The sequence below is a fragment of the Chiloscyllium plagiosum genome, unplaced genomic scaffold (genome assembly GCF_037043375.1).
Source record: "Chiloscyllium plagiosum isolate Xiang-an unplaced genomic scaffold, Cpla_swu_hap1 HiC_scaffold_1, whole genome shotgun sequence".
Lineage (NCBI taxonomy): Eukaryota > Metazoa > Chordata > Chondrichthyes > Orectolobiformes > Hemiscylliidae > Chiloscyllium > Chiloscyllium plagiosum.
The window spans coordinates 161,009,204-161,026,186 of record NW_028270139.1 but is presented as its reverse complement, the minus strand read 5'-3'; the positions used below and the strand labels follow the sequence as shown (position 1 = coordinate 161,026,186).

Here is a 16,983-nt window from a genome sequence, read left to right as displayed (position 1 = left end):
TTAGCGGAGGCTTAGTATGACGAAAGGCCTCCTCCTCTGCTATATTTCTTTGCATATTGTATACTTTAAATTAATTTCCACTTCAGAACTAACGCAAATTGTACAGAACTATTGCAAATTAACAGCCAGTTGAAAGTTCAAATAAAAAGGTAAATTTCGCTTTCAGTAGTTGATGCAACAAAGATAAGCCTAAAAGAAACAACATGAAGCATTCACATCACTCCCACGCAAAGAGGAGGTGATGGCCTAGTGGTATTATTGCTGGATTGTTAATTTGGAGATCCAGGTAATGTTCTGGGGACATGGATTTGAATCCTATTATGGCAGATGGTGACATTTGAATTCAATAAAAATCTGGAATTAAGCTTCTAATAATGACAATTAATCTACAGTAGTGCCTCGATTTATAAACTTAATCCGTTCCGGGACCCGGTTCACGAACTGAAAAGCTCGCAAACTGAATCAATTTTTCCCATTGTTCGGAAAGCGTAAGAAAGCTTGGAAGGCTGTTCACAGTGCATGTGCCAAAGACGAACTGAATGAGATCACGCGGGGCCTGAGAGCTTTTGCGTTCAACAAGCGCAGAGCAAAGCAGAACAATGAAACCACGTGGTCGCACGCTGGCTTTTTGTGTTCGTACCTTGAATTTCGTACATACGTTGAAGCAAAATTTTACGTACAATCCTGTTCGTAAACCGATTTGTTCGTGAACGGGGTCATTCGTACGTCAAGGCGCTACTGTATTTTGGATTGTCAGGAAAAACCTGTCTGGTTCACTAATGTCCTTTAGGGAAGACTGCTATCCTTACATGGTCTGGCCTATACGTAATAATGATAATTTATTGTTCCATGTATTTATAACAATACAGTAAAATGTGTATAAGTCACCATAAGACAGCACCATTTTCATTACATAAATTATAAAAATAAATAAATCACATAAAGATGAGACTAATGTCAATTTCTGTTCCATCCATAGCTTCTTGATTTCCTAAGTGGCTAAGAGATGCCCCTGAGGTCGCAACACCAAGAGGAAGCACACTGAAGTGACCGGACCAGAAGGTTGCCTCTGTGAAAGCCACCTCATTACTGCTGATACTCCAGCAGCTACCATAGTCAGGAGAATGTCCCAGCTCTCGAGGCACACGCCAACCTCAACTTCCAAGAACTGACTGACCTCCTGAAGATGGAAAGATTATTCACTTTAGAGATCATTTACTCTGCCCCCATTGCATATGGCACCAAAACATCAGAGGAAAAGAATGCACCCCAATTCATCAATACTGGACCAATTGCTCAAGCTGGGACCGCTATGGTCATAAGGAATGGACCAGATCTGCAGCTCAACAGCTCCCCGCAACTTCTCTCCACTACTGCAGCCGCAGAAAGAAGAAAAGATAAATTTGTTTCAAAAGTTGAATGAAGAAAATATAATTTAAAACAAAGAAAAAAGATGAGGTCAGTCACACGAGGGCAGTCTCAACACCTTTCACTTGCCATCTCTGCCAGTCTATCATACGTATGTGACTCCAGACCCACAGCAATCTGGTTTACTCTTACTGCCCAAAGGGCATTAAATGCTGTCCTCATCCTATGAAGGATTAAAAAAAGTGGCACTCCATTGCTACACAATTCCATAATACATTGTTCTTTATTAATGCAGGAGGGGCAGGAATCCCGTGTGAATAAAGCTTTCATCTTTTATACAATTATCATCAGAAAATACACCTCTGTGAACCTTCTCCTCCCTCCGTCATGAAGATGCGGACAGTGTCATTTTCTAGAGTTCCTTTTCAACTGACCAATCAATAACATCCTGCTTAACAGTTTGGTTATTTCTGTGTGATGACCCCAGCTGATGGTAATACTGGACAAGTCAGATCCCGGCTCTTTAGATCATATGTTTTATTTTTGCAATTTGGTAACATGGTGGTTAGTCATTGAACACATTTACAAGAGGTTGCAAACATATTACTAATGGCAGAATATAAGACTACCATGTAAAATAAGATAAAAAGTGCTCTTTCTTTCTATACTGAATCTGCTTCTGGTGTCTCAGCTTTGCCTTTTTGTGGTTTGAGAAAGCTCAACCTTTTTCTTATTAATTCACGGAATTCAAGTATCACTGACATTTATTTCCTATCTCTGGTTGCCCTTCAGAAGGTAGCGGTGCTATAGGTATAACCGTAATGTCACCAAGGAGATGTGAGTTCCAGGATTTTGACACAACAAAGGAAAGGTAATGTATTTCCGAGTCAGAATGCTGTGTCTTGGAGGGAAACTCGCAGATGGTGGTATTCCTATGTATTTACTGCCCTTATACTTCTGGCTAGAAATGGCTGTGGGTTTGGATGCTACTGTCAAAAGAGACTTGGTGAATTTCTGAGGTAGCCTCATAGAGCTTACAAAACACTTCAGCAGTTATCTCACCAGATGGTTTGTCTAGTCAATTATCTTAAGTCACATGATTTTGTAAAATCTTAAGTTAAAAATCACACAACACCAGGTTATAGTCCAACAGGTTTAATTGGAAGCACATTAGCTTTCGGAGCGCCGCTCCTTCATCAGGTGATTCATCTAATGAAGGAGTGGTGCTCCGAAAGCTAGTGTGCTTCCAATTAAACCTGTTGGACTATAACCTGGTGTTGTGTGATTTTTAACTTTGTACACCCCAGTCCAACACCAGGATCTCCAAATCATGCTTAAAATCTTAGAGTCTTCTTCAAACATTTTTTTAAATTTACAGATTCAAGAATCATTTTAAAGGAGTTATGAATTTTCATAACTTCACTAATTCTGGATCAAATTCACCTGATTTGAAGTTGCTTTTCTTGTGGCGTCATACATGTTTTGGAGATCTATAACAGGTTTCAAGCATTTTCCGCAATTTTGCTGAAAGTTCTGATTTTCTGTTTTAATGCTGCTTTTCTTACTGTGTTATGCATGTTTTTGAGATCTACAACTGGTTTCAAGTACATGCGAGCATTTTCTGCAATTTCTTATGCACTTTTTATGTTCTTCCAAGAAACCATCTCCTTAGAAATAGGTGGGAAATGTTGGGAACAAGAAATTGCTGGCAACTGTACTTCCAAACTCATCTCTGCATCAGGGAATAAATAGCTCAGAGTTGAAAATGACTCAGTTAGACAGTGAAGATCTAAAAATATCAAAAGTCAACATGCAATCAAAAAAAAGCATGTGACACCAGCTACTGAAACAGATTTCTTTTTCTTCACAGCATATCAAGCTGTCTTTGTAATTGAATAGAACTTTATACACAAAAAAAAGGAAAGCAAACCAAATTATTTTTATAGCTCAGTTGATAAAAGCACTATGTGGTGAGCTCATACAGGCCAAAGACCTGGGTCTTCCTTAGTTAACTTGATTTGATTTATTGTAGTCACATATACCTTAGTACAGTGAAAAGGTTTTGTTTTGTGTGCAGTACAGGCAGATCATAGCAAACAAGGACATACAGATCACAGGGTGCTTAGACAGAGTGAGGCATATAAGGTTACAGCTGCACAGGAGATGCACAAAGCAGGATTAACATTATCAAAATCACTATTATTTGAAGTCAGAGAAGTCCATTCAGCAGTCTAATAACAGCAGGAAAGAAGTTGGTGTGTGTGTGTGTTCAAGCTTCTATATCCTCTGCCTGATGGAAGAGATTGAAAGAGAGAACTACTGACATGGGTGGGGTCCTTGATGATGCTGACAGCTTTCCGCAGCAATGAGAAGTATAAATGGAGTCCACGATGGGAGGTTGGCTTCCCTGACAGTCTGGGATGTGCTCACAACTTTCTGTAGTTTCTTACAGTCCTGGGCAGGGCAGTTGCTGTTCCAGACATTATGCACCCAGATAGAATGCTTCTCAGTTATGTTAACTGAGTTGTAGTAGGGTTTTAATGCCATTATTTACTTTGATTCCAAAAATTCAAGTGAATCCTTTACTGTTCATATTGTTCAGTCCTTCCTGAAAAATGAACAGCTGAGGACGAACCGTGATGTCCTTGCAGGTGAACAGCTAGCATGTACATTTCATGAATGAACATACATAGAAATCAGCTTCAATTGCTGTGTGCGAACTAACAATTTAGATCCACACTTCTATGAATCCTGGCCATTTATATTTGAAAATCTCTGTAAGCATTTCATGACAGCCAGACTACTGCGACCACTAGGACTTATAACGCACACAAACCAACAGCCACTCTCAGACAACAACTCACCAAAACGAAGGACCCGATACCCAGCATGAGCAAAACTAACGTAGTGTACAAAATCCCATGTAAGGACTGCACAAAACACTATATAGGACAAACAGGAAGACAGCTAACGATCCGCATCCACGAACATCAACTAGCCACGAAACGACACGACCAGCTATCCCTAATAGCCACACACGCAGACGACAAGCAACATGAATTTGACTGGGACAACACTACCATTATAGGGCAAGCCAAACAAAGAACAGCCAGGGAATTCCTAGAAGCTTGGCACTCATCCACAAACTCCATCAACAAACACATAGACCTGGACCCAATATACCAGCCACTACAGCGGACAGCTGAAACTGACAACCGGAATCGGCAGGGACAGGCCACTATAAATGCCGGAGGAAACACCACAGAAGTGCTTCACAGGAGGCTCCCAAGCACTGAGAATGTCACCTAAACAGGGGACGAAACGTTTGCAACAAAAACTTCCAGCTCGGCGAACAGAACCACAGCATGCATCAATGAATTTAATACACACCGTGACGTCGAACACTTCTTCCGTCGCCTCCGCCTCCGAGCTTACTTTCACAATCAGGATTCCCGCCCATCTTCTGAGGACCCCTTTGCCCACCTCCAACACACTGCATCCACCTGGACACCCCGCGCTGGCCTATTACCTGCCCTCGACCTCTTCATTTCCAACTGCCGCAGGGACATTAACCGCCTCAACCTGTCTACCCCCCTCCCCCACTCCAACCTCTCACCCTCAACACGCAGCCCTCCAATCCCTCTGCTCCAATCCCAACCTCACCATCAAGCCAGCGGATAAAGGGGGCGCAGTGGTAGTCTAGCGCACTGACCTCTACACTGCTGAAGCCAAACGCCAACTCGAGGACACCTCTTCCTACTGCCCCCTCGACCATGACCCCACCCCCCCATCACCAAACCATCATCTCCCAGACCATACAGAACCTCATCACCTCAGGAGCTTCCACAGCCTCCAACCTCATAGTCCGGGAACCCAGCACTGCCCGGTTCTACCACCTTCCCAAGATCCCACAAGCCTGACCGCTACATTGATGATTGTCCATGCCAACCAGATATCCCAACGCAATCAAGTCCCACCTGCCAGCACCCAGCCCATATCCCTCCAAACCCTTCCTATTCATATACCCATCCAAATGCCTCTTAAATGTTGCAATTGTACCAGCCTCCACCACTTCCTCTGGCAGCTCATTCCATAAACGTACCACCCTCTGCATGAAACAGTTGCCCCTTAGGTCTCTTTTATATCTTTCCCCCTCACCCTCAACCTATGCAGTCTAGTGCTGGACTTCCTGACCCCAGGGAAAAGACTTTGTCTATTTATCCTATCCATGCACCTCATAATTTTTTAAACCTCTATAAGGTCACCCCTCAGCCTCCGACATTCCAGGGAAAACAGCCCCAGCCTGTTCAGCCTCTCCCTGTAGCTCAAATCCTCTAACCCTGGCAACATCCTTGTAAATCTTTTCTGAACCCTTTCAAGTTTCACAACATCTTTCCGATAGGAAGGAGACCAGAACTGCATGCAATATTCCAACAATTGCCAAACCAATGTCCTGTACAGCCGCAACATGACCTCCCAACTCCTGTACTCAATACTCTGACCAATAAAGGAAAGCATACCAAATGCCTTCTTCACTATCCTATCTACCTGTGACTCCACTTTCAAGGAGCTATGAACCTGCACTCCAAGGTCTCTTTGTTCAGCAACACTCCCTAGAACCTTACCATTAAGTGTATAAGTCCTGTTAAGATTTGCTTTCCCAAAATGCAGCACCTCGCATTTATCTGAATTAAACTCCATCTGCCACTTCTCAGCCCATTGGCCCATCTGGTCAAGATCCTGTTGTAATCTGAGGTAACCCTCTTCGCTGTCCACTACACCTCCAATTTTGGTGTCATCTGCAAACTTACTAACTGTATCTCTTACGCTCGCATCCAAATCATTTATGTAAATAACAAAAAGTAGAGGGCCCAGCACCGATCCTTGTGGCACTCCACTGGTCACAGGCCTCCAGTCTGAAAAACAACCCTCCACCACCACCCTCTGTCTTCTACCCTTGAGCCAGTTCTGTATCCAAATGGCTAGTTCTCCCTGTATTCCATGAGATCAAACCTTGCTAATCAGTCTCCCATGGGGAACCTTGTCGAATGCCTTACTGAACTCCATATAGATCACATCTACTGCTCTGCCCTCATCAATCTTCTTTGTTACTTCTTCAAAAAACTCAATCAAGTTTGTGAGACATGATTTCCCACGCACAAAGCTATGTTGACTATCTCTAATCAGTCCTTGCCTTTCCAAATACATGTACATCCTGTCCCTCAAGATTCCCTCCAACAATTTGCCCATTACTGAGGTCAGGCTCACCGGTCTATAGTTCCCTGGCTTGTCTTTACCACCCTTCTTAAATAGTGGCACCACGTTTGGCAACCTCCAGTCTTCCGGCACCTCACCTGTGACTATTGATGATACAAATATCTCAGCAAGAGGCCCAGCAATCACTTCTCTAGCTTCCCACAGGGTTCTCAGGTACACCTGATCAGGTCCTGGGGATTTATCCACCATAACCATTTCAAGACATCCAGCACTTCCTCCTCTGTAATCTGGACATTTTGGAGGATGTCACCATCTATTTCCCTACAGTCTATATCTTCCATATCCTTTTCCACAGTAAATACTGATGCAAAATATTCATTTAGTATCTCCCGCATTTTCTGTGGCTCCACACAAAGGCCGCCTTGCTGATCTTTGAGGGGCCCTATTCTCTCCCCAGTTACCCTTTTGTCCTTAATGTCTTTGTAAAAAACTCTTTGGATTCTCCTTAACTCTATTTGCCAATGCTATCTCATGTCCCCGTTTTGCCCTCCTGATTTCCCTCTTAAGTATACTCCTACTGCCTTTATACTCTTCTAAGGATTCACTCGATCTATCCTGTCTGTACCTGACATATGCTTCCTTCTTTTTCTTAACCAAACCCTCAATTTCTTTAGTCATCCAGCATTCCTATACCTACCAGCCTTTCCTTTCACCCTAACAGGAATATATTTTCTCTGGATTCTTGTTATCTCATTTCTGAAGGCTTCCCATTTTCCAGCCGTCCCTTTACCTGCGAACATCTGCCTCCAATCAGCTTTCGAAAGTTCTTGCCTAATACCGTCAAAATTGGCCTTTCTCCAATTTAGAACTTCAACTTTTAGATCTGGTCTATCCTTTTCCATCACTATTTTAAAATGAATAGAATTATGGTCGCTGGCCCCAAAGTGCTCCCCCACTGACACCTCAGTCACCTGCCCTGCCTTATTTCCCAAGAGTAGGTCAGGTTTTGCACCTTCTCTAGTAGGTACATCCACATATTGAATCAGAAAATTGTCTTGTACATACTTAAGAAATTCCTCTCCATCTAAACCTTTAACACTGTGTTAGTTTGAACATGATTGGACTGAATAGAACAGAAATTTATTGTCACGTGTACTTTTATATGAAAAATACAGTGAAAAGTTTATAAGTCACCCTATCACAATGTCGATACTAATGACTGAAGTCATGCATAACAATAAAAAAGTAAAATTAAGACAAAGTTCATCACAGTTCAGTTAATGGCTCTTGGGCTTAGGTAAAACGATTAAGGATAAAAGGAATACCCAGAGCACTCAGCCAGAACAACACTACGATTTGTTGACAAGTCTGTCGTTCCTGGGTGAGACTGTAATACTGAGCGGGAAGTTTCTGCCGAAGAAGACCACCATGCCAGGCCAAGACCATCGCTCATGGATGAGACCACTTGATGGGGCGCCAGAAAACATGGAAGCCGACACCGAAGAAGACCTCCACGCCAGGATAAGACCACCACATTGGGAAACTGACACACCTGGCCACTGGAAGCAATCTCATCGCTGGGCCAGGAAGAGATGCTTTCTGCAGAAGCCGTTAAATGGTAAGATAAGCTTGGTAATAACTATAATAATGGGAAGCATTAAAAATGCAAAGAAAGAAGGAAAATGTATAAGCAAACAGAGCAAATGCTGCACTGCTACTCCATCGCAATTTTGGTTATCGTTGGATAATGTGGTCATATGTGCTAACTTGGAATATCTTCTACATAAACATTGCTGGACAGAGATATGCATGAGTGAGGTGTAAACATTTTATTGGAAATTATTATGGTGAGAAATAGTTGATCAGAAATTTGTTACCTGTAAAGTTGGTATAAAACAATTGTTCTTGTGATAAAAACTTGAGCTGTTCACCATTTTTTGATATGTATATATCCCATGAATGCATGAATAAATACTTAAACAAAGGATCTGAATCTTGTCCGGTCCAAGAGGAAATAAAGGGTTAAACTGACCCTTCAGATTGCCCATTTCAAACAGAGAAGAGGAAAATATTTTCTCTTTGGAATTCTCTTATTCTAAAGCAGGAGGTGCGGAATCTTTAAGCATTTTTAAGGCAGAGATTGACAGATTCTTAATCCAGGAGAAAGTGAGGACTGCAGATGCTGGAGATCAGAGCTTAAAAATGTGTTGCTGGAAAAGCGCAGCAGGTCAGGCAGCATCAAAGGAACAGGAGAATTGACATTTCGGGCATAAGCCCGAAACGTCGATTCTCCTGTTCCTTTGATGTTGCCTGACCTGCTGCGCTTTTCCGCAACACATTTTTAGATTCTTAATCCAGCCTGACGCAGTGGCACCCTGACATGGTGACCTATTGGTCTGGTGTAGCTGCCTCCCAGCGTGGCATCCTCCTGGCCAGGCATGGTGGCCTGAAGCGATCTCCCAATCTCATGATTCTCAAGGTGAAGCCCGGTATGAGCTGGAGATTAGGTGCCAGCATGGTCTGGGTGGGAAGACCGTGGTTCTGAACTTTTATTTCTGCAATGCTGGACATTTTATTTCTCTATTTTCTACAAAATTGTAACTGACTTTTCATTATATTCATCGAGTATAATGTGACAATAAAAGCTCATTTTAATTCTAATCAAGGAGATGAAAGAGTATCGGGGTATGCAGAAATGTAAAGTTGAGGTGAAAATCAGAATGGTCACAAACTTATAGAATGGCAAAGCAGGCTTGTTTCTTGTTTGTCTGTTTGTACCTATGGCACTGAGGCCAGTGGTGCCATGCCTAAACAAATAGTCCAGCTGCACCTGGACAAATAATGCCTAGTTGCTGTAGACCCTTGAGATGCAACATTGAGATTGCTGACATATAGCGTTGCAACTTCTCAAGGAAGACTTTGTGTCATAGAACATCATGCATGTGAAGTGACGTCTGACCTCACACTGCGACAGCTATGATAATGCTGAACAGTGACACAAATAAACAGATTTGGTGGCACTCTGAACATATTTAAAAGATTCAGACTTTACTTACAATGCGATGTCACCAATATGCCCTTAAAAGGTTTTCTTTTCTCTTTCCCTCTGCATGAAGTCCCAAGTTCTACAGCTAGAATTGAATTGAATTGAATTTACTGGCACGTGTACCAAGACACAGTGAAGAGCTTTATCTTACGAGAAATACAGGCAGATCACAAAGTTAAGTAGCATAGATAGTAAATAATAGTAAACAGCGGCAAAAACAAACACACAGGTACAGGCGAATGTTAAGAGTTTGTGAGTCCATTCAGTAATCTAATAACAGTAGGGTAGAAACTGTTACGAAACTGGCTGGTGCGTGTATTCAGGTTTCTGTACCTTTTCCCCGATGGTAGAGGTTGTAGAAAAACATTTGCCAGAGTGGGATGGATCTTTGAGAATGCTGGTGGTCTACCAGACAGTGCGGCTGGTAGATGGATTCTATGGATGGGAGGCTGGCCTTTGTGATTGTCTGGGCTGAGTTCACCACTCTCTGTAACCGTCTCCGATCTTGAATGGAACAGTTGCCATACCAGGTACTGATACACCCAGACAGAATGCTCTCGATGGTGCATCTATCCAAGTGGGTAAGGGTATTCGCCATCATCCCAAATTTCCTCAGCTGCCTAAGGAAGAAGAGACGTTGTTGGGTCTTTGTAACCAGTGTGTCCACATGAAGAAGGAGCCTCACGTTGGTGCCCATTGGCAGTGGAGGTTTGGTCACGTGACCATTAAGGTTTTTGCGTCTGTAAAAGCCAGACATGCTAAATCTAACCTTGCAAGACGCAAATGTACTCTTCTTTGCTTGAACTCCCACAGGTGAGACAGTCACAGGCAAATTGAAGATGCAAAGCTGTGCCACCTCTGGAGTCTAAAAGGAGATTTTTGAGGGGCCTTGGTATGGTTCTTCCTCCAGCTGTGTCACCCTACCTCCTTGTGAACTTTGACCATCTAGAGAGATCAAGGTAGCCTGTCACTGTCACCAATGCTGCTGAGTACCAATGCCTAGAGTGATCGGAGTGCAGGTCTATGCATATTCAGCTGATCCTGAAACTACTGGACATGGGATTCCATATCTCCATAACATTTACTACAAGTAAACAGACAGACAATTGCTTGTTTAGGGCACATGGGAGCTGCAGTCTTGCAGGAGTGTGCAGGTGGCAGAAGTGCCATAGATAGGAGTTTCAGGAACGTAACCACACCTAAAGTTGAGACAGATAGATGGGTGACAATGAGGAGGGGCAGCCATGCAGAGCAGGAGACCCCTGTGGCTATTTCCCTCTCAAACAAGTATGCCATTTTTCGATGCGGTTCAAGGGGTGATCTGTCATGGGACGGTGACAGTCATGGCCAGAACTATTGTACAATGGGGAGGGTCAAAGTGCAAGTGAGCAATAGTAGAACATAGAACAATACAGCATAGTCCAGACCCTTCGGCCCTCGATGTTGCGATGACCTGTGAAACTGATCTGAAACCCATATAACCTACACTATTTCATTATCATCCATATATTTATCCAATGGTCATTTAAATGCCCTTAAAGTTGGCGAGTTTACTACCGATGCAGGCAGGGCATTCTACCCCTTATTACTCTGAGTAAAGAACCTACCTCTGACATCTGTCCTATATCTATCACCCCTCAGTTTAAAGCTATGTCCCCTCGTGCTAACCATCACCATCTGAGGAACAAGGCTCTCACTGTCCAATCTATCTAATCCTCTGATCATCTTGTATGTCTCTATTAAGTCACCTCTTAACTTTCTTCTCCCTAATAAAAACAGCCTCAAGTCCCTCAGCCTTTCCGCGTAAGGCCTTCTCTCCATATCAGGCAACATCCTGGTAAGGTCTTCTGCACTCTTTCCAATGTTTCCACATCCTTCTGATAATGCGGCGACCAGAACTGTACACAATACTCCAAATATGGCTGCACCAGAGTTTTGTACAGCTGCAACATGACCTCATGGCTCCAAAATTCAATTCCTCTATCAAATAAAGCTAACAAACCGTATGCTTTCTTAACAACCCTATCAACCTTGGTGGCAACATTCAGGGATCCATGCACATGGGCACCAAGGTCTCTCTGCTCATCCACACTACCAAGAATCTTACTATTAGCCCAGTAATCTATATTCCTGTTACTCTTTCCAAAGTGAATCACCTCACGTTTTTCCGCATTAAACTCCATTTGCCACCTCACAGCCCAGCTCTGCAGCTTATCTTTTCTTCTGTAACGTGCAACATCCTTCCACACTCTCTACAACTCCACCAACTTTAGTGTCATCTGCAAATTTACTAACTCATCCTTCTACGCCCTCATCCAGGTCATTTTTAAAAATGACAAACAGCAGTGGCCCCAAAACAGATCCTTGTGGTACACCACCAGTACATAAACTCCAGGATGAACATTTCCCATCAACCATCACCCTCTGTCTTCTTTCAGCTGGCCAATTTCTGACCCAAACCGCTAAATCTCCCTCAATCCCATGCCTCAGAATTTTCTCGAATAGCCTCCCATGCAGAACCTTATCAAATGGTTTACTGAAATCCAAATACACCACATCAACCGCTTTACCCTCGTCCACCTGTTCAGTCACCTTCTCAAGGACCTCAATAAGGTTTTGAGGCACGACCTACCCTTGACTATCCCTAATCAAAGTATTCCTCTCTAGATGATTATAAACCCTACTTTTATGATCCTTTCCAACACTTGACCCACAACCAAAGTAAGGCTCACTGGTCTATAATTACCAGGGTTGTCTCTACTCCCTTTCTTGAACAAGGGACATTTGCTATTTTCCAGTTTTCTGGCACTATTCCTGGAGACAATGATAATATAAAGATCAAAGCCAAAGGCTCTGCAATCTCCTCCTGATCTTCCCAGAGATTCCTAGGGTAAATTCCATTTAGCCCAGGGGATGCATCTATTTTCACACCTCCCAGAATTGCTAATACCTCTCCTTATGAGCCTCAATCCCATCTAGTCTAATAGCCTGTATCTCAGTATTCTCCTCGACAACATTGTCTTTTTCCTGTGTAAATACTGACAAAAAATATTCATTTAGCGTCTCTCCTATTTCTTCGCAATCTGCACGCAGAGTCCTTGACAGGACCTAATCTTACTCTAGCCATTCTTTTATTCCTGTCATAGCTGGAGAAAACTTTAGGGTTTTCCTTGATCCTACCTGCCAAAAAATTATGTTCCCTCCTGGCTCTTCTTAGCTCTATCTTTAGATCTTTCCTGGCTAACTTGTAACTCTCAAGCGCTCTAACTAAGCCTTCACATCTCATCTTTACATAAGCCTCTTTCTTCCTCTTGACAAGAGATTAAACTTCTTTAGTAAACCACAGTTCCCTCACTTGACCACTTCCTCCCTGCCTGACAGGTACATACTTATCAAGGACACAAAGTAACTGCTCCTTGAACAAGCTCCACATTTCAATTGTGCCCACCCCCTGCAATTTCCTTTTTCATCCTCTGCATCCTAAATCTTGCCTAATCTGATCATAATTGCCTTCCCCCCAGATAAAACTCTTGCCCTGCGGTATATACCTGTCCCTTTCCACCGCTCAAGTAAACTTAACCAAATTGTGGTCACTATCACGAAAGTGCTCACCTACCTCTAAACCTATCACCTGGCCCAGTTCATTACGCAGTACCAAACCCAATGTGGCGTTGCCTCTTGTTGACGTATCTACATAACGTGTCAGGAAACCCTCCTGCATACATTGGACAAATATGACCCATCTCAGGGTCTTTCCACTCAATATTAGGAAAGTTAAAGACCCCATAACAACTACCCTGTTACTTTCACTCCTATCTAGAATCATCTTTGCAATCCTTTCTTCTAATCTCTGGAACTTTTCAGAGGCCTATAGAAAACTCCCAGCAGGGTGACCTCTCCTTTCCTGTTTCTAACCTCAGCCCATACTACCTCAATAGACGAGTCCTCACCAAATGTCCTTTCTGCCACCGTAACACTGTCCTTTACTAGCAATGCCATACCTCCCCTTTAACCACCTTCCCTGTTCGTACTGAAACATCTAAACCCCTGACTGAAACATTCCAGTCCTATTCTATCCATGTCTCTGAAATGGCCACAACATTGAAGTCCCATGTTCCAACCCAAGCTGCAAGTTCATCCAACTTATTCCGTTGAAGTAGACACACTTCAAACCACTTTCTTGCCTGCCTGTACACTCCTGCAACCTTGAAACCTTATTCATGACTTCACTACACTCAATCTCTTATACACTGGAGCTACAATTCAGGTTCCCATCCCCCTGCTGAATTAGTTTAAATTCTCCCGAAGAGCATTAGCCAACCTCCCCCCCCAAACCCCTGGATATTGGTACCTCTCTAGTAGAGGTATAGACCATCTCGTTTGCCCCACCTGTCCCAGAATGAGCCTCAATTGTCCAGGTATCTGAATCCCTCCCTTCTGCACCATCCCTGTAGCCATATGTTCAACTGCTCTCTCTCACCATTCCTTGCCTCGCTAGTGTGTGGCACGGGTAACAAACCAGAGATATAACAACTCTGTTTGTTCAAGCTCTAAGTTTCCACCCTAGCACCTTGAATTTCTGCCTTATATCTCCATCCCTTTTCCTACCTATGTCATTGGTGCCTATGTGGACCACGACTTTGAGGCTGCTCTCCCTCCCCCTTAAGGATTCCAATAAGAAGATCTGAGACATCATGGACCCTGACACCTTGGAGGTAACACACCAACCGCAAGTCTCTCTTGTTCCCACAAAATCTCCTATCTGTCCCCCAACTATGAAGTCCCCAGTGACTAATGATCTACTCCTCTCCCTCTTCCCTTCTGAGCAACATGGACAGACTCTGTGCCAGAGACCTGTACCCTTTGGCTTACCCTGGTAAGTCGTCCCCCAAACAGAATCTAAAACAGTACACTTGTTGTTGAGGGAAACAGCTACAGGAGATTCCCTGTACTGTCTGCCTGTTCCCTTTCCGTCTCTGACTGTCACCCATCTACCTTCTTTCTGTACCTGAGGTATGACTACCTCCCTGTAACTCCTCTCAATTACCCCCTCAGCCTCCTGAATGATCCGAAGTTCATCCAGCTCCAGCTCCAGTTCCCTAACGCAGTTTACAAGAAGTTAGCGTTGGGTGCATTTCACGCAAATGAAGAGACTCTATAGTCAAGAGCAAAGATAGGCATTCCTGTGGCCACAAGTAAGATTACAGGATAGTACCTCCCTTGTGCCAGGGTCAAGGATATCTCTGAACAGACACAAGGAAGGGAGATGAGGTCCTGCAAAAGGAACTTCAGGAGTTAGGCAGAAAATTAAAAAGCAGGATCTCCTTGGTTGTAATCTCAGAATTATTCCCCATGCCACATGCTAGTGAGGTCAGGAAAAGGAAGATAGTACAACTGAATTTGTGGCTAATGAGCAAGTATAATAAGGAGGAATATTTGGATAATTGGAATTTCTAGCGGAGTAAGTGGGACCTGTACAAAAAAGGATGGGCTGCACCTGAACTGGGAATGAGGTTTGCTAGTGCTCCTAAAGAGCACTATGATGGGTCTTGTGGGAACCGGAGCAGCAGGTCAAGATGTGAGGAGAAGGTAGTGTTTAAAAGGTTGAAGAAGCAGTGCCAGATTAACTAACAAGGCAGGACTATAAACAGTGTATTGAGTAAGCCAGGAAGGAGAAATCTTAAAAAGATGCTAATGGATGGAATAGCTTGTAAAGCCAAAATTAGGGTTCTTTAAATAAAGGAACAAAGGTAAACAACAAATGAAATGAGTTGCAGGCACAGATTGAAATTAGAAACTATGATATTGTAGCCATTACTGCTGCAGGATGGCCAGGACTGGGAACTAAACATGCCAGGTTATAAGGTTTAGAGGAGGAATAGAGAAAATGGCAGATGGGGTGGAGTAGAGTTACTGATTAGAAAGACTTCTATGGTAAGGGATTTAGATTTAGATTTTGTCACATGTACTAGACGGCATAGGTTTAGAGTGAGAGGGGAAAGATAGAAAAGAGACCTATGGGGCAACGTTTTCCACGCAGAGGGTGGTGCGTGTATGGAATGAGCTGCCAGAAGAAGTGGTGGAGGCTAGTACAATTGCAACATCTAAAAGACATTTGGATGGGTATATGAATAGGAAGGGTTTGGAGTGATACGTGCTGAGTTCTGGCAGATGGGAATAGGTTGAGTTGGGATATCTAGTCAGCATGGACAGATTGGACCAAAGAGTCTGTTTCCATGCTGTTCCGTGCTCTATGACTTAAGTACAGGAGCGAGAAATGTACAATGTCACCATTCCAAGTTCAATCTTAGTCATAAAGATACTTAGGTACAAAATCTTAGGTCCAAAAATTGAAATATAAAGAAGTTAAGAAGTCCATCATCACTACAGTTCTTTTTAGTATAAAGTAGAAAAGTAAAAAAATAAAGTGAGAAGTTAAGCATTACTGGCTTTTCTAAAGCAACAGGCCTTCAAATGCTCCATGCTGATCTTTCCCCATGAGGGCGTGCTGTCCCCAGTGCTGGGTACGCTTTCACCTGTGCTGGGTGAAGTTCCACTCAGGCTCGCCGGTCGCTATGCAGCTAATTGCCGGTTTGGTCGCTAGCTGCTTCACCGCTGACCACACTTTGGACTTGTGCTGTGTCCCAGCCAAAGTCATGTTTTGTTGCTGCTGCTGACTAAACTCTCTCTGCTCTCGGCTATGGGCGGCATGGTGGCTCAGTGGTTAGCACTGCTGCCTCACAGTGCCAGGGACCTGGGTTCAATTTCCGCCTCAGGCGACTGTCTGTGTGGAATTTGCATGTTCTCCCCGTGTCTGTGCGGGTTTCCTCCAGGTTTCCTCCCAAAATCCAAAGATGTCTAGGTCAGATGAACTGGCCATGCTAAATTGCCCATAGTGTTCAGTGCATTAGCCAGGGGTAAATATAGGGTAGGGGAATGGGTCTGAGTGGGTTGCTCTTCAGAGGGTTGGTGTGGACTTGTTGGGTCAAAGGGCCTGTTTCCATACTGTAGTAATCTAATCTCTCCAAAAGATAAATAAAAAAGCATTAAAAATTGAAAAAAGAGGAAAAGGAAAATAAAAAAATGAGAAAAGAAAAAAGAAGCGGTAGGTATTGAATACACAATTGACTTAATGATAGAAAACACAGGATAATAGTGGAAGGATACTTGTCGGAATGGACACCTGTGATTAATAGAGTGTCTCAGGGATCACTGCTGGGCTCATTATTGTTTGCTATCTATATCAATGATTGGAATGAGAATATACAAGGCGTGATCAGTAAGTTTGCAGATGACACTAAAATAGGTGGCATCATGGACAGGAAGGTTATCAGAAATTGGAGCAGGACCTT

General features: G+C 43.3%; 1 protein-coding gene across 1 annotated transcript in view; it reads right to left on the bottom strand.

Annotated features, from left to right (window-relative positions):
- The window catches only part of m1ap (meiosis 1 associated protein), an 85,059-nt gene extending 68,770 nt beyond the window's left edge, over positions 1-16,289 (bottom strand). The window contains exon 1 of the mRNA XM_087983010.1: positions 16,168-16,289. Within this exon, the coding sequence (XP_087839136.1) occupies positions 16,168-16,289 (122 nt within the window). The remainder of the gene's footprint in view (positions 1-16,167) is intronic.
- Positions 16,290-16,983: the final 694 nt, after the last annotated feature.